Source organism: Gasterosteus aculeatus, chromosome 4 (assembly GCF_964276395.1).
Source record: "Gasterosteus aculeatus chromosome 4, fGasAcu3.hap1.1, whole genome shotgun sequence".
Classification (NCBI taxonomy): Eukaryota; Metazoa; Chordata; class Actinopteri; order Perciformes; family Gasterosteidae; genus Gasterosteus; species Gasterosteus aculeatus.
In genome coordinates, this window is record NC_135691.1 from 9921998 (window position 1) to 9944251 (window position 22254).

At 42.9% G+C, this 22254-nt stretch overlaps 1 protein-coding gene across 38 annotated transcripts in view; it reads right to left on the reverse strand.

Moving 5' to 3' along the window:
- Positions 1–22254, reverse strand: part of LOC120818130 (protocadherin gamma-C5) — a 168550-nt gene that overhangs the window by 50507 nt on the left and 95789 nt on the right. For 4 of the 38 annotated variants that reach the window (XM_078101243.1, XM_078101239.1, XM_078101226.1 and 1 more), the window contains exon 1: positions 19149–22018. The exons of 18 other annotated variants lie outside the window; for them this stretch is intronic. In XM_078101243.1, the coding sequence (XP_077957369.1) occupies positions 19149–21533 (2385 nt within the window). In that variant the 5' untranslated portion in view covers positions 21534–22018. 16 more of the 38 variants (XM_078101242.1, XM_078101238.1, XM_078101225.1 and 13 more) reach the window with 5 other exon arrangements.

A 22254-nucleotide genomic window follows, 5' to 3' on the forward strand; every position in this document is an offset into this window, starting at 1 on the left:
GTTCATCGGCGGAGTGGGCGGTGTGCGTTGATGCTGCAGAGGAGCCTGGTGTGGACTGGCTGATAGGAGAGCGTGGCGTTCTTCTGTGTATTGATTGGACCTTTATGTCATCAGGCATTATTCTTGTTTGTGTTTGTTTTTTATAAGAAAATAAAGGTTTATCAAAATCAAAAAAAAAATCTCTCTCTCTCTCTCTCTCTCTCTCTCTCTCTCTCTCTCTCTCTCTCTCTCTCTCTCTCTCTCTCTCTCTCTCTCTCTCTCTCTCTCTCTCTCTCTTTCGATTCCTAAATTTTTCTTCAGGAAACATGTCAGTAAATCTAACTTTTTCACACATAATACTTCGCCCAGCTCTCTATCTCGGCACACACAGAGGGGTTGCAGATCAAAATGGCTGCCATGCTTCACTAACATAAATGCTGCACAGGGATGGTGGAGACTGTGCTGGTTAACACGTGCCTCTACCCCTCCCCCACTGCCTCTCTCTGCCTCTCCATCACAGTACTTTCCTCCCTTGTGCTCAATCTTCCAAGCACCAGTAGTGATCATTCCCTCTTTCCTAAAACTACATTTTAAATGTCTTAATCTATACCATTGTGTGAATATTTGCATAGTGGTTTGCATGGCCTCCCTTTCTTATAGTTGGCATGCATATATCCCTGCTCCTTTTATGTGTGTGGATCCCTGCCCACGGCTGCACGGTGTTATGAGGAGAACTAGGTCACTGTAAAAGTAGTGCACGTGGCTCTGTGTTTCTATGCAGAATAATATCTATGGTAGTGCTTTAAGGGTTCTCACAAAAATAGAATGCTATGTCTGTTACAATTGAAAGGGATCATAGGACAGAACTATATATGATAAGCTAATTCACAGACCTAAATATTATAAAATAACCAAAGTGAATGTCATAGAATAAAATTGAGCTGAAAATATTGCAAAATACATCATGGAGGAGAGAGTCTCATAAAGCAATAGCAACTCGTAACAACCGATTAGTGCACACAGGTAGATACACATAATGAATTTGTTTAAAGCGTCCTATAACACTGTGGTTGTTTATTTGAAAAACAGGTTTTAAAATGAATAAGGAAGTGAGTGATCTCACCGTGAGCAAACTCTCTGGCTCTGTTTTATGCCTTGGAACTGTCCTGGTGCCACAATTGTCAACACTCAGATTGCTCTGACTGAAGGGTTGGGAGCAGTTAAAATCACTTTTCCGGGAGTCAGTCGTTCCGTACACCTCGTAACTGAATGCTTGCTTCAACGTACCGGTACCTACGTCTGCGTAAAGCGGTGGGTAATACGGAATAACAGGAAGATTCCCGCCCGATTTAAAAAACGCGCCCTTGTGTCTCCATCTGTAGATCTTCACTGATATAATAACCACTAAACACGTGATGAAGAGGAAGGAAACTACAGCCAAAGCCAGCACTAAGTAGAAGGTCAGGTTGTCATTGTACTCCTTGTCTTGTGTGTAGTCAGTGAACTCAGACAGCACTTCAGGGAAACTGTCCGCCACCGCCACGTTAACAATGACTGTAGCTGAACGAGAGGGCTGCCCGTTGTCCTCCACTATCACAGTCAGTCTTTGTTTCACAGCATCTTTATCAGTGACTCCGCGGATAGTTCTTATTTCTCCATTCTGTAAGCCCACTTCAAACAGCGCCCTGTCTGTGGCTTTCTGCAGTTTATAGGAGAGCCAGGCGTTCTGTCCAGAGTCCACGTCAACAGCCACCACTTTAGTGACCAGATAGCCCACATCTGCTGAACGAGGAACCATCTCAGCCACCAGAGAGCCTCCAGTCTGCACCGGGTACAGAACCTGAGGAGGGTTGTCGTTCTGGTCCTGGATCATTACTTTCACAGTCACGTTGCTACTGAGTGGAGGGGAGCCTCCATCTTGCGCTTTGACGCAAATATTGAACTCTTTAATTTGCTCATAGTCGAAGGAACGCACAGCAAGTATCTGTCCACTCTCTGCATTAACTGAAAAATAAGCAGAGGCTGACCTTCCATTCAGCTGGCTATCCTCAAGGAAATAGGAAATGCGCGCATTGTTGCCATAGTCTTTGTCACTGGCTTTGACAGAAAGGAGTGTCATACCAGGTGAATTATTTTCAGTAATGAAAGCTGTGCTAAATGATCGGGAGAACATTGGGGCGTGGTCATTTATGTCCGATATTCTTAAATTAACTGTTTTGCTCGTAGAATAAGGCGGGGAACCCTCGTCCATTGCAGTTATAGTTATGTTATATTCCGGGACTGTTTCGCGATCCAAAATATCGTCAGACATCAGGCTATAAAAATTTGACGATGACGACTTAATTTTGAAAGGCATATCTTTGCTAATAAAACATTTAACTTGGCCATTTTTATCCGAATCCGCGTCTTTGATATTTAGCATTGCTATAACAGTGTCTGGAGCTGAATCCTCCGGTATAGGATTAGAGAGGGAAATTATGCTTATTACAGGGACATTGTCATTAATGTCGGTCACCTCAATCAGCACCTTGCTTGTGTCTGTCAGTCCTCCTTTGTCCATAGCTTCGATGTTTATTTCATAATGTTTAACTTTTTCATAATCTAATTGACCAACTACGGTTATTTCCCCAGTTTGGGGATCCATATTAAACAGCGACAATGCGCTATCGGTATGTTGAGAAAACGAATAGACTATCTTCTCATTTCCTCCTTCGTCTTTGTCATTCGCACTGACTGTTAAAATAACAGTGCCTGTAGAAGTGTTTTCAGGAACGGCTAATCTGTAAACAGACTGACTGAATGTTGGTGCATTGTCGTTTGCATCCAAAACGACAACATTTATTCGAACTAAACCCGATTTCTCAGGATTTCCGCCATCAAATGCTGTAAGCGTTAATTTATGTTCTTCTTGTTTTTCCCTGTCAAGTGAAGTGTGGAGTACCATTTCAATATATTTCGTGCCATCAGGCAGTGAGACAACATTCAATTTGAAATGATCTGTTGGGTTCAGTTTGTATGTTTGAACGGCGTTGTGTCCTACATCTGGATCTTTGGCACTCTCAAGTGAATAGCGAGCCCCTGGGGACGCAGATTCAATAACCTGGAAACTGTATTCCTTTTTGGAGAAAAACGGAGCATTATCATTAATATCTGTAACCTCTACATCAATTCGATGCAACTCCATAGGATTTTCTAGGATAATTTGAAAATGAAGAGAGCAGGGAGACACTTGATTGCACAGTTCTTCTCTGTCTATTCTCTTAGCCACCACCAAAGTTCCCTTTTCTGTATTAAGACCAATGTACTCACTGCCGTCCTCGGTAAATATCCTAGGTTTCCCAGATTTCATTCGTTTAACATCCAAGCCTAGATCCTGGATGATATTTCCAACAACCGACCCCGTTGTCATCTCCTCGGGAACAGAATAACGGACCTGCCCGAAAGCCATGTCTGCGACACAAATGCAGTAAAGCAGCAGCCACCACGACATGTATATTTTTTCGGTCGCACAGCCAAGAACACCAATCATGACGCGAGCCTTCGTACGATCCGTGTAGAAATACAAAACCACCGTATAAAAATCCAACCAAATGATAGGCGCACTACTGGCCGTCTTTGTGAGCCGAGTCACGATTGCAATAAAGCCCTGAAACACATCCGGCTGACGAGGGAGTACTTCACTCAGAAATTGAAGCGAATTTTCCTTAAACTAACCAACAGCGGCACATAGGGACTTCAGCAGAAACTGCATCGAGATCAATGTGGATTATATACAGTAGAACATATACAGTAGAACGAATAGATATATCAATGGATCGATGGAAAAATAGATTGATGAAAATAAAAATAAATACAGACTCAAAAATAGATTCATGCATATAACATTGCCAGATGATGGGTCTCTGGCCATGGTACTGGACAATAAGGCGGTGGTTTTCTTACTAGAATCGCTAACCTCTAGAGGAGAGTCTGGTTCATCCAGGATGTTCTTCTCACTCTGTATCCGCTGCATCGTTCCTGTAGAACTTGGGTCCATTATCAGCACGTTCTGACTACCGACTGTGCCGAACTTACAGTCACTCTTTCTGGAGTCATTCGTCCTGCACACCTCGTAGTTGTACACGTGTGGGAGAGTCCCTGTCCCCAGAGTGTCTGAGTAACGTGGTGGATAATACGGAATCACAGGGAGATTGGAGTGATACAGGACGCGAGACTGTCTCCATCTGTAGATCTTCACTGATATAATAACCACTAAACAAGTGATGAAGAGGAAGGAAACTACAGCCAAAGCCAACACTAAGTAGAAGGTCATGTTGTCATTGTACTCCTTGTCTTGTGTGTAGTCGGTGAACTCAGACAGCACTTCAGGGAAGCTGTCCGCCACCGCCACGTTAACAATGACTGTAGCTGAACGAGAGGGCTGCCCGTTGTCCTCCACTATCACAGTCAGTCTTTGTTTCACAGCATCTTTATCAGTGACTCCGCGGATAGTTCTTATTTCTCCATTCTGTAAGCCCACTTCAAACAGCGCCCTGTCTGTGGCTTTCTGCAGTTTATAGGAGAGCCAGGCGTTCTGTCCAGAGTCCACATCAACAGCCACCACTTTAGTGACCAGATAGCCCACATCTGCTGAACGAGGAACCATCTCAGCCACCAGAGAGCCTCCAGTCTGCACCGGGTACAGAACCTGAGGAGGGTTGTCGTTCTGGTCCTGGATCATTACTTTCACAGTCACGTTGCTACTGAGTGGAGGGGAGCCTCCATCCTGCGCTTTGACGCGGAAGTGGAAATCTTTGATCTGCTCGTAGTCAAAAGAGCGCACTGCATGGATGACTCCACTATCAGCACTAACGGACACATACGAGGAGACTGGCACACCGTTAACAGAAGAGTCCTCCAGGATGTAAGAAACACGGGCGTTCTGGTTCCCGTCAGCGTCTCTGGCTTTCACTGTGAATATAGAGAGTCCCGGTGTGTTGTTTTCTACAATATAGGCCTCATATGAGCTCCTCTCAAATGCAGGCGCGTTATCATTAACATCAGAGATTTGTAAGGTGAGAGTGACGCTGCTGGAGAGGGAGGGGACTCCTTCATCAGAGCAAGTCACAGTAATATTATACTCAAAGGATCCCTCTCTGTCTAATTCATTATCAGTGAGTAAACTATAGAAGTTATTTGAAGTCGATTTCAAAACAAAAGGAGTATTGTCATTTATAAAACATTGAACTTTTCCATTTTCTCCTGCGTCTGGGTCTTGAATGTTAATTATTGTAACGACTGTGTTGGTGTTTGCACTCTCTGATATAATAGCGGATTTAGACATTATTTTAATCACTGGTTCGTTGTCATTTATATCAACGACATCAACAACCACTTTACAAGAATCAGTTAACCCCCCATTGTCCATTGCGCGTAGATTGATATGAAAATTTCGTTTCTTTTCGTAATCTAATTGTCCAGTCAAACTAACTTCGCCACTGTCCTCATTAACTTCAAACATGTGTCTAACGTCATCCATAGTGTTTGTGATTGAGTATGTTACTTTGCCATTTAATTTACTATCAGCATCTGAAGCACTGACAGTGGTCACGATCGTGCCCTTTGCAGCATTTTCAGCCACACTGCCCTTATATATGGGCTGTGTGAAAACAGGTGCATTGTCATTGGCATCTAAAACTGTGATGAGGATCTGCATTGCTCCCGACATCTGTGGTTCTCCTCCATCTACAGCCGTCAGCGCCAAAGATATCTTCTCGTTTTTCTCTCTATCCAAAGGTTTTTGTAAGACCATTTCAACATTCTTTGTACCATCGGCTTGGTTGTGCAATTTAAGTACAAAATGATTACTCGGTTTGAGAACATAGCTTTGGAGACTATTTAGACCTACATCCAAATCAACCGCTCTTTCTAAAACAAATTTTGACCCGACAACAGCGGATTCACTAATAATGAATTTTATTTCGTGTTTATCAAAGGTTGGTGCATTGTCGTTTATATCTGTAATTTCAATTGATACGCTGTAAAATTCCATAGGATTCTCTAACACAATCTGAAAATGCACAGCACACGGTGTCGTATGAGCGCACAACGCCTCTCTGTCTATTTTATCTTTGATAAGGAGGACTCCTCTTTCGCGATTCAACTCGATGTACTCTCTGCTATCACCAGAATATACACGAGCGTTACCCAACCTCAGTCGTTTAACATCCAAACCTAAATCCTGAGCTATATTACCGACTAGAGAGCCTTTCGCCATCTCCTCCGGAATCGAGTAGCTGGCCTGGCCATATACTGCACTAAAATAGAGGATCGGGATAAACAACAGTACTTGCCGTCTCATTGTTTGAAATAATATCGGCAAGATGAAACAGCGATCTTGAAATATCCGTCAAAAAGATGAAAACGCAGTCACATAAAAACCAGAACAAATTCGATTGCCAAATTTGAAGCAAAAACATGAACGTTGTGTCTTGCGGTGCATAGATCCCTCAACAGAAGAGAATGCGATCTGCGTCCGCCCCTTCTCTCTAATACATCGAAATGAAGAGGCGGTACTGCTGTAAATATCCGTTGACTGCGACAGACTAGGCAACAGCGGCCCATCGAGTTCAGAAAATAAAACTGCAAAACACGTTTGGTGAGTAGAAATAGTAAAAAAAAGGCATTCAATTTGAAACCAATTTGCTATTATAGTTCCACAAAAAAGAAATGAAGTGTACTTAAAATAAAATCTAAAAATATGGTAAAGTATTTAAAATTAGTTGAATACATAAAACGTACACGGTTGCCCTTCTCTATAATAAAAAAGAACACCTCTCGCATTTAAAAAAACACCATGTTGCTCTCCGTGGTGCTGAAGAATAAGAGACCAAATATATTAAACAAAATACAAAAATATTAAAACATTGACGATAAGTTAAGGACTACACATTTCGTGAATCACCGTTCTAACCTCTAGTGGAGAGTCTGGTTCATCCAGGATGTTCTTCTCACTCTGTATCCGCTGCATCGTTCCTGTAGAACTGGGGTCCATTATCAGCACGTTCTGACTACCGACTGTGCCGAACTTACAGTCACTCTTTCTGGAGTCATTCGTCCTGCACACCTCGTAGTTGTACACGTGTGGGAGAGTCCCTGTCCCCAGAGTGTCTGAGTAACGTGGTGGATAATACGGAATCACAGGGAGATTGGAGTGATACAGGACGCGAGACTGTCTCCACCTGTAGATCTTCACCGATATAATAACCACTAAACACGTGATGAAGAGGAAGGAAACTACAGCCAAGGCCAACACTAAGTAAAAGGTCAGGTTGTCATTGTACTCCTTGTCTTGTGTGTAGTCAGTGAACTCAGACAGCACTTCAGGGAAGCTGTCCGCCACCGCCACGTTAACAATGACTGTAGCTGAACGAGAGGGCTGCCCGTTGTCCTCCACTATCACAGTCAGTCTTTGTTTCACAGCATCTTTATCAGTGACTCCGCGGATGGTTCTTATTTCTCCATTCTGTAAGCCCACTTCAAACAGCGCCCTGTCTGTGGCTTTCTGCAGTTTATAGGAGAGCCAGGCGTTCTGTCCAGAGTCCACATCAACAGCCACCACTTTAGTGACCAGATAGCCCACATCTGCTGAACGAGGAACCATCTCAGCCACCAGAGAGCCTCCAGTCTGCACCGGGTACAGAACCTGAGGAGGGTTGTCGTTCTGGTCGTTGATCATTACTTTCACAGTCACGTTGCTACTGAGTGGAGGGGAGCCTCCATCCTGCGCTTTGACGCGAAAGTGGAAATCTTTGATCTGCTCGTAGTCAAAAGAGCGCACTGCATGGATGACTCCACTATCAGCACTAACGGACACATAAGAGGAGACTGGCACTCCGTTAACAGAGGAGTCCTCCAGGATGTAAGAAACACGGGCGTTCTGGTTCCAGTCAACGTCTGTGGCGTTCACTGTGAATATAGAGAGACCTGGTGTGTTGTTTTCTACAATATAGGCCTCATATGAGCTCCTCTCAAATACAGGCGCGTTATCATTAACATCAGAGATCTGTAAGGTGAGAGTGACACTGCTGGAGAGGGAGGGGACTCCTTCATCAGAGCAAGTCACAGTAATATTATACTCAAAGGATCCCTCTCTGTCTAATTCATTATCAGTTACTAAACTATAGAAGTTATTTGATGTTGATTCCAAAACAAAAGGAATATTCTCAGTAATGAAACACTGAACTTTACCATTTTCTCCTGCGTCTGGGTCTTGAATGTTAATCATTGTAACCACTGTTTTGGGCTTTGCACTCTCTGATATAACAGCTGATTTAGACATTATTTTAATCATTGGTTCGTTGTCATTTATATCAACGACATCAACAACCACTTTACAAGAATCAGTTAACCCCCCATTATCCATGGCAAGTAAATTGATCTGAAAAATTCGTTTCTTTTCATAATCTAATTGTCCAGTCAAACTAACTTCGCCACTGTCCTCATTAACTTCAAACATGTGTCTAACGTCATCCATAGTGTTTTTGATTGAGTATGTTACTTTGCCATTTAATGTACCATCAGCATCTGAAGCACTGACAGTGGTCACGATCGTGCCCTTTGCAGCATTTTCAGCCACACTGCCCTTATATATGGGCTGTGTGAAAACAGGTGCATTGTCATTGACATCTAAAACTGTGATGAGGATCTGCATTGCTCCCGACATTTGTGGTTCTCCTCCATCTACAGCGGTCAGCGCCAAAGATATCTTCTCGTTTTTCTCTCTATCGAGAGGTTTTTGTAAGACCATTTCAACGTTCTTTGTACCATCGGCTTGGTTGTGCAATTTAAGCATAAAATGATCACTTGGTTTGAGAAAATATCTTTGTAGACTATTTATACCTACATCCAAATCAACTGCTCTTTCTAAAAAGAATTTTGCCCCGACAACTGCAGACTCGCTTATTAAGAATTTAATTTCGTTTTTTTCAAAGGTTGGTGCATTGTCGTTTATATCTGTAATTTCAACTGATACGCTGTAAAATTCCATAGGATTCTCTAACACAATCTGAAAATGCACAGCACACGGTGTCGTATCAGCGCACAAAGCCTCTCTGTCTATTTTATCTTTGATAAGGAGGACTCCTCTTTCGCGATTCAACTCGATAAACTCTCTGCTATCACCAGAATAAACACGAGCGTTACCCAACCTCAGTCGTTTAACATCCAAACCTAAATCTTGAGCTATATTACCGACTAGAGAGCCTTTCGCCATCTCCTCCGGAATCGAGTAGCTGGCCTGGCCATATACTGCACTAAAATAGAGGATCGGGATAAACAACAGTACTTGCCGTCTCATTGTTTGAAATAATATCGGCAAGATGAAACAGCGATCTTGAAATATCCGTCAAAAAGATGAAAACTCATTCAAATAAAAACAAGGAAAAAAATTATGTCCAAATTTAAAGCAAAAGCGAGAACGTTGTGTCTTGCAGTGCATAGATCCCTCAACAGAAGAGAATGCGATCTGCGTCCGCCCCTTCTCTCTAATACAACTAAATGAAGACGCGGTACTGCTGTAAATGTCCGTTGACTGCGACACACTAGCCAACAGCGGCCCATCGAGTTGAGAAAGTAAAACTGCAAACCATGTTTGGTGATATAAATAGGACAAAAAAACATCAAATTTGGAATTACATTCCACAAAAATAAAATGAAGTGGACTTGAAATACATTCTAAAAATATGGTAAAGTATTTTTAAATACACAAAGTACACGGTGGTGCTTTTCTATAATAAAAAAGATGATATCATGCATATAAAAGAAAAGGATTTTGCTCTCCATGGTGCTGAAGAATGAACGACCAAATATATTAAACAAAATGCAAGACGATTAGAACGTTGCACAAGTTAAGGAGTACGGATGTGATGAATCACCGTTCTAACCTCAAGAGGAGAGTCAGGTTCGTCCAGGATATTCTTCTCATTCTGTATCCGCTGCATCGTTCCTGTAGAACTGGGGTCCATTATCAGCACGTTCTGACTACCGACTGTGCCGAACTTACAGTCACTCTTTCTGGAGTCATTCGTCCTGCACACCTCGTAGTTGTACACGTGTGGGAGAGTCCCTGTCCCCAGAGTGTCTGAGTAACGTGGTGGATAATACGGAATCACAGGGAGATTGGAGTGATACAGGACGCGAGACTGTCTCCATCTGTAGATCTTCACCGATATAATAACCACTAAACACGTGATAAAGAGGAAGGACACTACAGCCAAAGCCAAGACTAAGTAGAAAGTCAGGTTGTCATTGTATTCCTTGTCTTGTGTGTAGTCAGTGAACTCAGACAGCACTTCAGGGAAGCTGTCCGCCACCGCCACGTTAACAATGACTGTAGCTGAACGAGAGGGCTGTCCGTTGTCCTCCACTATCACAGTCAGTCTTTGTTTCACAGCATCTTTATCAGTGACTCCGCGGATAGTTCTTATTTCTCCATTCTGTAAGCCCACTTCAAACAGCGCCCTGTCTGTGGCTTTCTGCAGTTTATAGGAGAGCCAGGCGTTCTGTCCAGAGTCCACGTCAACAGCCACCACTTTAGTGACCAGATAGCCCACATCTGCTGAACGAGGAACCATCTCAGCCACCAGAGAGCCTCCAGTCTGCACCGGGTACAGAACCTGAGGAGGGTTGTCGTTCTGGTCCTGGATCATTACTTTCACGGTCACGTTGCTACTGAGTGGAGGGGAGCCTCCATCTTGCGCTTTGACGCGGAAGTGGAAATCTTTGATCTGCTCGTAGTCAAAAGAGCGCACTGCATGGATGACTCCACTATCAGCACTAACGGACACATAAGAGGAGACTGGCACTCCGTTAACAGAGGAGTGCTCCAGGATGTAAGAAACACGGGCGTTCTGGTTCCAGTCAGCGTCTCTGGCTTTCACTGTGAATATAGAGAGTCCCGGTGTGTTGTTTTCTACAATATAGGCCTCATAGGAGCTTCTCTCAAATACAGGCGCGTTATCATTAACATCAAAGATCTGTAAGGTGAGAGTGACGCTGCTGGAGAGGGAGGGGACTCCCTCATCAGAGCAGGTCACAGTTACATTATATTTAGAAGCGACCTCTCTGTCTAATTTACTGTCTGTAACGATGCTATAGAAGTTACTCGACGTAGGTGTGATTAAAAATGGGATATTTTTATCAATTACACATCGGACCTTTCCGTTTTCTTCAGAATCAGGATCATTTACACTCATTGCAGCTACCACTGTGTTGGGAAGTATATCCTCTCCTATTAAATGTGAGAATGAAATCATATTGATAACAGGACTATTATCATTTATATCACCTACATCAATGACTATTTTACTTGAATCAGAAAAACCACCTCTGTCAACTGCCTCTATATCTATCTCATACTTTTTGGCTTTTTCATAATCTATTGGCCCATTCAATATAAGAAGACCGTCGTCAGTAACTTGGAACAATTTTGAAATGCTCCTCATACTGTTTCCAATTACGTAGGTAACTTCTCCATTAGAGCCTTTGTCCACATCGGAGGCACTCACCTTTGTAATGAGCGTTCCCGTAGTGGAGTTTTCTTTTACACTTGCTTTGTAAATGTTTTTCGTAAAAACAGGAGCGTTATCATTTACGTCTAACACATTAATATGAATCTGCATTGTTCCAGACCTATGCGGTTCTCCTCCATCAATAGCCGTTAACAATAATGCTGCGAATTCCTGCTTTTCCCTATCCAAAGGTTTCTTTAAAATCATTTCTACCTTTTTACCACCATCAGACTGACTATGCAATTTAAGCACAAAATGATCATCGGGCTTGAGCGTATAGCTCTGTAGACCATTCTGTCCTATATCGGCGTCTATTGCTTTCTCTAGCATGAACTTAGAGCCAACAACAGCAGACTCGCTTATTTCAAACCGCCTCTCTGCCTTTTCAAATACGGGAGCATTGTCGTTAATATCTGTAATTTCGACAGTAATCGGGAATATTTCTATTGGGTTTTCCAAGGCAATTTGAAAATGCAGAGCGCAAGGCGTTGTCTGACCGCAGAGGGCTTCGCGATCTATTCTCTCTTTGATAATGAGGAGTCCTTTTTCCTTGTTAAGTTGGACGTATTCCGCACTGTCTCCTGTGTGGATGCGAGCTTTTCCGGCTTGTAATCGTTTAACATCCAATCCTAAATCGTGAGCTATGTTACCGACCAAAGACCCCTTTGCCATCTCCTCTGGAATTGAGAAGCTGACCTGGCCGAGCGCCGAGCTGAGGAACAGGACCGAGAAAAACAACAGTACTTGCCGTCTCATTGTTCTGTCAGGCTCACCCGCAAATCAAATATAACGCCCTCCCCTCCCTGAAACGAGCGTTACCGATGCAAATAGAATTGCTGTTTAATCAAAAATTAACGACGAAATGGTTCCAGCTTGATATTCCGTGTTTCATCCACGACCAACTGTGCGCTATGCTTCGGAGTGCTCCGCTTGTGACAGTACAGGGGATGTCTTAAATAAAAATAAATGTGAACGCCAAGATGCTGGTCAACAGCGGCCCACTGAGTTCAGAGGACGAAATCACATGATATAAAGAAATTATAATCTTGGTCTCATTATTACCTACGTTGACAATTTATAATAAAACACTTAGAAAAAAAATATTGGTATAATTTACGGTCTTATTGGCAGATTAACAGCGAATAATCACTGGGTGTATGACAATAAAAAGTGTCCCAAGACAAGCATCAGCAGTGTGAACAAACAACAACAGAAATAAGACAGAAACTCGTGTTTCAATTTAAAGACAAAGAGAATGGTGGATATGCTCTTCCCTTTCTATTTGACTGAAATAGAATGGACAGAACATTGAAGAGTAAATAAAACCAAGAGTCTGGAGGTTATAGTTTCAAGATCCTAACCTCTAGAGGAGAGTCTGGTTCATCCAGGATGTTCTTCTCATTCTGTATCCGCTGCATCGTCCCTGTAGAACTGGGGTCCATTATCAGCACGTTCTGACTACCGACTGTTCCGAACTTACAGTCACTCTTTCTGGAGTCATTCGTCCTGCACACCTCGTAGTTGTACACGTGTGGGAGAGTCCCTGTCCCCAGAGTGTCTGAGTAACGTGGTGGATAATACGGAATCACAGGGAGATTGGAGTGATACAGGACGCGAGACTGCCTCCATCTGTAGATCTTCACCGATATAATAACTACTAAACACGTGATGAAGAGGAAGGACACTACAGCCAAAGCCAACACTAGGTAGAAGGTCATGTTGTCATTGTACTCCTTGTCTTGTGTGTAGTCAGTGAACTCAGACAGCACTTCAGGGAAGCTGTCCGCCACCGCCACGTTAACAATGACTGTAGCTGAACGAGAGGGCTGCCCGTTGTCCTCCACTATCACAGTCAGTCTTTGTTTCACAGCATCTTTATCAGTGACTCCGCGGATAGTTCTTATTTCTCCATTCTGTAAGCCCACTTCAAACAGCGCCCTGTCTGTGGCTTTCTGCAGTTTATAGGAGAGCCAGGCGTTCTGTCCAGAGTCCACGTCAACAGCCACCACTTTAGTGACCAGATAGCCCACATCTGCTGAACGAGGAACCATCTCAGCCACCAGAGAGCCTCCAGTCTGCACCGGGTACAGAACCTGAGGAGGGTTGTCGTTCTTGTCCTGGATCATTACTTTCACGGTCACGTTGCTATTGAGCGGAGGGGAGCCTCCATCTTGCGCTTTGACGCAGAAGTGGAAATCTTTGATCTGCTCGTAGTCAAAAGAGCGCACTGCATGGATGACTCCACTATCAGCACTAACGGACACATACGAGGAGACTGGCACTCCGTTAACAGAGGAGTCCTCCAGGATGTAAGAAACACGGGCGTTCTGGTTCCAGTCAGCGTCACTGGCTTTCACTGTGAATATAGAGAGTCCAGGTGTGTTGTTTTCTACAATATAGGCCTCATATGAGTTCATCTCAAAGACAGGCGCGTTATCATTAACATCAGAGATCTGTAAGGTGAGAGTGACGCTGCTGGAGAGGGAGGGGACTCCCTCATCAGAGCAGGTCACTGTGATATTATACGCAGAGTCGGTCTCTCTGTCTAATTCTCTCTCTGTCACTAAACGATAAAAATGATTTGATGTAAATTTGATTTCAAACGGGATATGTTCATTTATCACACAGTTGACTTTTCCATTTGTATCAGAATCAGGGTCATTGACACTCATTAAGGCTATTACTGTTTTTGGTGTTGAGTCCTCTTGTACTGAGCTTGATGTTGATATTATATTTACAACAGGGCTATTGTCATTAACGTCAATTACATCAATTATTACCTTACTTGAATCCGATAGCCCGCCTTGATCAATTGCCTCTATATCAACGTGATAATTTTTTTCTTTTTCATAGTCTACTGGTCCATCTAGTATCACTTCACCTTCACCATTAATGTGAAATAATTTTGACACAGTATCAATGCTATTCCCGATGACATAGATCACCTCTCCATTTGATCCCTGGTCTGCATCTGAAGCACTGACCTTTGTAACTAGTGTCCCTATTGGGGAGTTTTCTATAATGCTGGCTTTGTAAACGGACTTAGTAAACACCGGAGCATTGTCGTTTGCATCCAGAACCGTAACATGGATGTGCATTGTTCCGGTCATTTGTGGTTCCCCGCCATCCTCCGCTGTCAAGAGTAAAGATATGTGTTGTTGTTTTTCTCGGTCCAACGACTTTTGTAAAATCATTTCAACCTTTTTGCTGCCATCAGATTGACTTTGCAATTTAAGCATGAAATTGTCACTTGGTTTTAAAGTGTATTTCTGAAGCCCATTCAGCCCGATATCAGGGTCTATCGCTTTCTCTAGCATAAACTTAGAGCCGATCACCGCCGATTCGCTTATTTCGAATCTTCTCTCCACATTTTGGAATGCTGGAACATTGTCATTAATATCAGTAATTTCTACAGTAACTGGAAATAATTCTAGTGGGCCCTCTAACGTAATTTGAAAATGCAAAGCGCAAGGCGTTGTCTGTCTGCAGAGGCCTTCTCGGTCTATTCTTTCTTTAATAACGAGGATTCCTCTTTCTCGGTCTAGCTCGATATACTGGACACTGTCTCCCGTATAAATGCGAGCTTTACCTGACTGGAGACGTTTGCCATCTAAACCCAAATCCCGCGCTATGTTACCGACCAAAGACCCCTTTGCCAGTTCCTCCGGAATCGAGTAGCTGACCTGCCCGATCACAGAGCTGAGGCAGAAGGTGGAAATTAACAACAGTACTTGCCGTTTCATTGTTCTCTCGGATAGCTCTGTGGCACGAGAGCTTGTTTTTTATAGTCCGTTAAAAAAGAGGAAATTCCGTTTGGTTTAAATAAAAAGTATGGAAGGAAATGTTTTAATCCCGAGAAAAACCGAATCCCACCCTGAGATATCGGTGGAAAATAATGTCCGATCTCCGGAGTGCGCCTTCTACGTATGCGACAGTGCCTCCGTTAGATGCTGGAGCAATGCCTGTGAGAATGAGTCACAGAGGCAATGCGAAACAAAAAGATATTGGGCAACAGCGGCCCGACGAGTTCAAATTATGAAAGTACAAGACTAAGACATGCCTATAAATTGAGAAACACTATATGTACACATTCATTTCACGTAGCAAACAGATAACCTGCAGAACAGAAAGTTAAACGAAATAAAATTTAATTATCCTTTATGTAGTGAGACATATTTAATTGGAAGTACAGTACTTAACGAATGAGTGTACCACGTAAAGGAAAGCAAGCATCTTAAAGAAGTGTGCAAAAGTGAATTCAATTGGAGTCGGGACTTGAATGTTGCTTTCCAAGGTGCTGAAAATTTGCCTCTATCAAAAAACGTTTTAAGGTCCTCCTGGGCCAACACTTATCACATTAGCAGCTTATGACAAACCTCTAAGGGAGAATCTGGTTCATCCAGGATGTTCTTCTCACTCTGTATCCGCTGCATCGTTCCTGTAGAACTGGGGTCCATTATCAGCACGTTCTGACTACCGACTGTTCCGAACTTGCAGTCACTCTTTCTGGAGTCATTCGTCCTGCACACCTCGTAGTTGTACACGTGTGGGAGAGTCCCTGCCCCCAAAGTGTCTGAGTAACGTGGTGGATAATACGGAATCACAGGGAGATTGGAGTGATACAGGACGCGAGACTGTCTCCATCTGTAGATCTTCACCGATATAATAACCACTAAACACGTGATAAAGAGGAAGGAAACTACAGCCAAAGCCAACACTAAGTAGAAGGTCAGGTTGTCATTGTACTCCTTGTCTTGTGTGTAGTCAGTGAACTCAGACAGCACTTCAGGGAAGCTGTCCGCCACCGCCACGTTAACAATGACTGTAGCTGAACGAGAGGGCTGCCCGTTGTCCTCCACTATCACAGTCAGTCTTTGTTTCACAGCATCTTTATCAGTGACTCCGCGGATAGTTCTTATTTCTCCATTCTGTAAGCCCACTTCAAACAGCGCCCTGTCTGTGGCTTTCTGCAGTTTATAGGAGAGCCAGGCGTTCTGTCCAGAGTCCACGTCAACAGCCACCACTTTAGTGACCAGATAGCCCACATCTGCTGAACGAGGAACCATCTCAGCCACCAGAGAGCCTCCAGTCTGGACCGGGTACAGAACCTGGGGAGGGTTGTCGTTCTGGTCCTGGATCAGTACTTTCACAGTCACGTTGCTACTGAGTGGAGGGGAGCCTCCATCCTGCGCTTTGACGCGGAAGTGGAAATCTTTGATCTGCTCGTAGTCAAAAGAGCGCACTGCATGGATGACTCCACTATCAGCACTAACGGACACATACGAGGAGACTGGCACTCCGTTAACAGCGGAGTCCTCCAGTATGTAAGAAACACGGGCGTTTTGGTTCCAGTCAGCGTCTGTGGCTTTTACTGTGAATATAGAGAGACCTGGTGTGTTGTTTTCTACAATATAGGCCTCATATGAGCTTCTCTCAAAAACAGGCGCGTTATCATTAACATCAGAGATCTGTAACGTGAGAGTGACGCTGCTGGAGAGGGAGGGGACTCCCTTGTCGGAGCAAGTCACAGTTATGTTATATTGGGATGCTACCTCTCTATCCAAAGCTACCTCTGTAACTAAACTATAAAATCCATTCATTGTGTTATGTATTTTAAAAGGAATATCTTCATTAATATTACACGTCACTTCTCCACTCTTTTCAGAGTCAGGGTCATTTATGCTAAACATAGCAATCACATGATTGTGAGGAGAATCTTCTGAAATGGCTTCAGATTTAGAGAGTATCTTTAACTGAGGACTGTTGTCATTTACATCAGTGATATCTACAATAATCTTACTGGAATCAGAGAGTCCTCCATTATCCATAGCTTCTATATCAATTTGAAAGACCGTAGCTTTTTCGTAATCTAATTCACCGATTAAGATAACTTCTCCCGTTTTCGTATCAATCTGAAATAGATCAGATAATCGGCGCTTGCTATTCGAAATAGCGAATGAAATGTCGCCATTAGAGCCTCCGTCTTTGTCAGATGCACTTACAGTTATAACACTGGTTCCCCTGGGGGAATTCTCGGTAATTGTTGCTTTATATACTGGTTTAGTGAAAACCGGTGCATTGTCGTTAACATCTAACACGTTAACCGTTATCTGCATTTTACCAGACTTGCGCGGCTCTCCACCGTCTAGAGCAGTTAATAACAGTGATATCTGATTCTGGTGCTCTCGATCTAGAGGCTTCTGTAGAACCATTTCCACCTTTTTACTTCCGTCCGCTTGATTCTCTATTTTCAAAGCAAAGTTGTTTGCTGGATTAAGCGAATAGCTTTGCAGATCATTTACACCAATGTCTGCATCGATGGCTTTCTCAAGCACAAATTTAGAACCAATAACGGCGGACTCACTGATTTCAAAACGTGTTTCACTCGACGCAAAGCAGGGAGCATTATCGTTTATGTCTGTAATCTCTATTGTTATGCGAAACAATTCCATCGGATTTTCCAAAATCATCTGCAAATGCAAAGCACAGGGCGTTGTTTCTCCACACAACAATTCCCTGTCTATTCTTTCCTTGATAAGCAGGACACCCCTGTCTTTGTTCAGCTCGATATATTCTGCACTGTCACCCGAATGAATACGCGCTCTGCCCGATTTGAGCCTTATAAAATCCAAACCTAAATCTTGACCTATTTTACATACTAATGAACCTCTTTCCATTTCCTCGGGAATGGAGTAGCTGACTTGCCCGAACGCCGAAGTGAGTGAGAGAACCAAGATGAGCAACGGTACTTGCCGTCTCATTGCTTCGTCGTTGTATTCCATCTTCAATTAAAACAATGCAATCCGTATGAATGCGGTTGAGTTTACGATGCTGTATCAAAAAATGATCCACGGAAATGAAAGCTTTCCATATACGTGAAGCGAGCACACATGCTGTTAGTCCCTTTTTATTGTCTATGTCACAATCTAAGGGGGAGGTACAGTTGCGTGCCCCACTGAAGACTGCCGCTCTCAAGCCAATAGCGGCCCTTTCTGTTCAATATACCGAACAACAACTATTTTCATAGAAGAGAATTGTGGGAGCAAAAGACAAGAACACGAGGCGTTAGAGCTATATGATAACTACAACAATTACTATGACAGAGATTTCTAATTAGTATCAGGAGTATTGCATCGATTATATTTTTAGAATAATACTATGAATAGATTATTAAACTGTGAAGAAGAAATTAATTGTCTGGTGTAGGATTTTAGCTCAAGTCGGTGAAAGTGATTAGATTTGTGCTCAGAGTACAGCGAAATTATATTCAACTACAAGGAGCCAAATACATAACTATACAGATATCCCTTATAACATTAGCCTTCAATAAGCTAGACAAATAATGAAACAGAATGTATATCAGACAAAACCAAATAACAGCAAAGTCAATGATTGAATCAACAATAATGCAATAATTAAAAAAGTCTATGTAAACGACAAAAGCACAAGAGTCGAACCTTGCTCAGTGTTAGTTGAGTGAACTTGCAAGAGGGAATTAATGTGACATTGTGCTTTCATTGCCGCTTTCCATGGTGCTGAAATGTTGTTTTACTGGCAAATTCAAACTGACTTATCAAGCTAAATAACTGTGGGCCAACAATTATACCGAGTATGACTCACCTCTAGAGGAGAGTCTGGTTCATCCAGGATGTTCTTGTCACTCTGCATCCGCTGCATCGTCCTCGTAGAACTGGGGTCCATTATCAGCACGTTCTGACTACCGACTGTGCCGAACTTACAGTCACTCTTTCTGGAGTCATTCGTCCTGCACACCTCGTAGTTGTACACGTGTGGGAGAGTCCCTGTCCCCAAAGTGTCTGAGTAACGTGGTGGATAATACGGAATCACAGGGAGATTGGAGTGATACAGGACGCGAGACTGTCTCCATCTGTAGATCTTCACCGATATAATAACCACTAAACACGTGATAAAGAGGAAGGAAACTACAGCCAAAGCCAACACTAAGTAGAAGGTCAGATTGTCATTGTACTCCTTGTCTTGTGTGTAGTCAGTGAACTCAGACAGTACTTCAGGGAAGCTGTCCGCCACCGCCACGTTAAGAATGACTGTAGCTGAACGAGAGGGCTGCCCGTTGTCCTCCACTATCACAGTCAGTCTTTGCTTCACAGCATCTTTATCAGTGACTCCGCGGATAGTTCTTATTTCTCCATTCTGTAAGCCCACTTCAAACAGCGCCCTGTCTGTGGCTTTCTGCAGTTTATAGGAGAGCCAGGCGTTCTGTCCAGAGTCCACGTCAACAGCCACCACTTTAGTTACCAGATAGCCCACATCTGCTGAACGAGGAACCATCTCAGCCACCAGAGAGCCTCCCGTCTGCACCGGGTACAGAACCTGAGGAGGGTTGTCGTTCTGGTCCTGGATCATTACTTTCACGGTCACGTTGCTACTGAGTGGAGGGGAGCCTCCATCTTGCGCTTTGACGCGGAAGTGGAAATCTTTGATCTGCTCGTAGTCAAAAGAGCGCACTGCATGGATGACTCCACTATCAGCACTAACGGACACATACGAGGAGACTGGCACTCCGTTAACAGAGGAGTCCTCCAGTATGTAAGAAACACGGGCGTTCTGGTTCCAGTCAACGTCTGTGGCTTTTACTTTGAATATAGAGAGTCCTGGTGTGTTGTTTTCTACAATATAGGCCTCGTATGAGGTTCGCTCAAAGTCAGGCGCGTTATCATTAACATCGGAGATCTGTATATTTAGAGTGACGCTACTAGAGAGGGAGGGGACTCCTTCATCAGAGCACATTACCGTTATATTATACTCAGAGGATTTCTCTCTGTCTAATTCACCGTCAGTTACTAAACTGTAGAATTTTTTTGATGTCGATATTATCGTTAAAGGGGTGTTGTTGTTGATGAAACAGTGAACTTTTCCGTTTTCCCTTGAATCAGGGTCTTGAACGTTAATCATAGCTACAACAGTGCTCACCTTAGAGTGCTCAGATATCATGTTTAATTTTGACATTATATTTATTGCTGGTTTATTGTCGTTTATATCCACCACTTCTACTATGACTTTGCATGAATCTGTAAGTCCACCATCGTCACTTGCACGTATATCAATATGGTAATTTTGCATTTTTTCATAATCAATATTTCCAATCAATCGAATTTCACCACTGTCTTCATGAATCTGAAACAATGCGTGTGCTTGATCTAAACTGTTAGTAATTGAATACTTAATTCTGCAATTCGTTCCATAATCTGCGTCGGACGCAGCCACGCCTGTAACAATTGTCCCAATTGGTGCATTTTCTAAGACTGTGGCGGTGTACGTTGACTGTGTAAAAACAGGAGCGTTATCATTGGCATCCAACACTGTGATGGAAATCCTAATTGTCCCTGACATTTGGGGGTCTCCTCCATCAAACGCTGTTAAAACTAAAGAAATTATATCTTCCTTCTCTCTGTCGAGGTGCTTCTGTAAAACCATTTCCACTTTTTCTGTTCCATCCCCCTGACTATTTCGTTTGAGTATAAAATTATCGGTAGGTTTCAGCTCGTAGTTTTGAAGACCATTTTTGCCGACATCAAGATCTATTGCTCTATCTAATCCGAAGGTTGCTCCAATTACAGCAGATTCGCTTATTTTAAAACTGACTTCGTTCTTTTCAAAGGTCGGGGGACTGTCATTTATATCTGTTATTTCCACTGTGATGCTATAGAACTCCATCGGATTCTCCAAAATAATCTGGAAATGTAAAGCACAAGGCGTAGTCTGTCTGCAAATCGCTTCTCTGTCTATTCTGTCTTTGATAAGTAGGACTCCTCGTTCTGTATTTAGCTCGATGTATCCCACCCCGTCTCCTGTGTACACCCGAGCTTTGCCTGATTTCACTCGTTTAATATCTAATCCCAAATCTTGAGCAATACTGCCGACTAAAGAGCCACTCGGCATTTCCTCCGGGATCGAGTAGCTGATTTGGCCGAGCACTGTACTTAGATGAAGGACCAGAGAAAACAACAGTACTTGCCGTCTCATTGTTCTGCTCGATATTTCCTCGCAAAATTCAATGTGACAAATTATCTTCCAAATTGAACGGATTTTTATGGTCCATAATATTTTCCGAAAAGCAAGTGAACGGTATCAATCCATAATAGTCCACATCCGTTAGAAAAAGGTTTTTTTTTTTACTACATTGGTTAAAAACGTTGCCGACGGTGTAACCATGTGAATGGCTTTCGGTGTCTGATAGACATTATGGGGAGGTTTCTTTTCATACCCAGCGTGAAACATTGACACACTGGCCAACAGCGGCCCTATGAGTGCACAGCATTGAATTACACGACACACCAGCAAAATAAAGTTCTGCATATTTAAATGTTCCATGATTAAAAGCCTTAAAAGTTGATTGACGAATGCAAAATGCAAAAATAAAGGACTTTCCTTCACACTAGTGTGGAGAATTTTATTAATAGATGTAATCATGAACGGTGGAAATAAAAAACTATGATGTACGGATGAAAAATTGAATTCAAGTAATCAGTAAAACAAACACGTGACAGCCAAACATTTGGTTAAGCTATGTAATGTTTGCCAAAAGTAGACACATAGGTATATGGGTAGAAAGACAAATTAGACAGAGAGACAGAAAGATACAGAGAGATGGGTGGATAGATTTATAGGAAGAAAAAAATGAAATAAATAGTTTATAGAAATAATGTACATTCATCGGTTGCGGGATCAATAAGAGCTCATAACC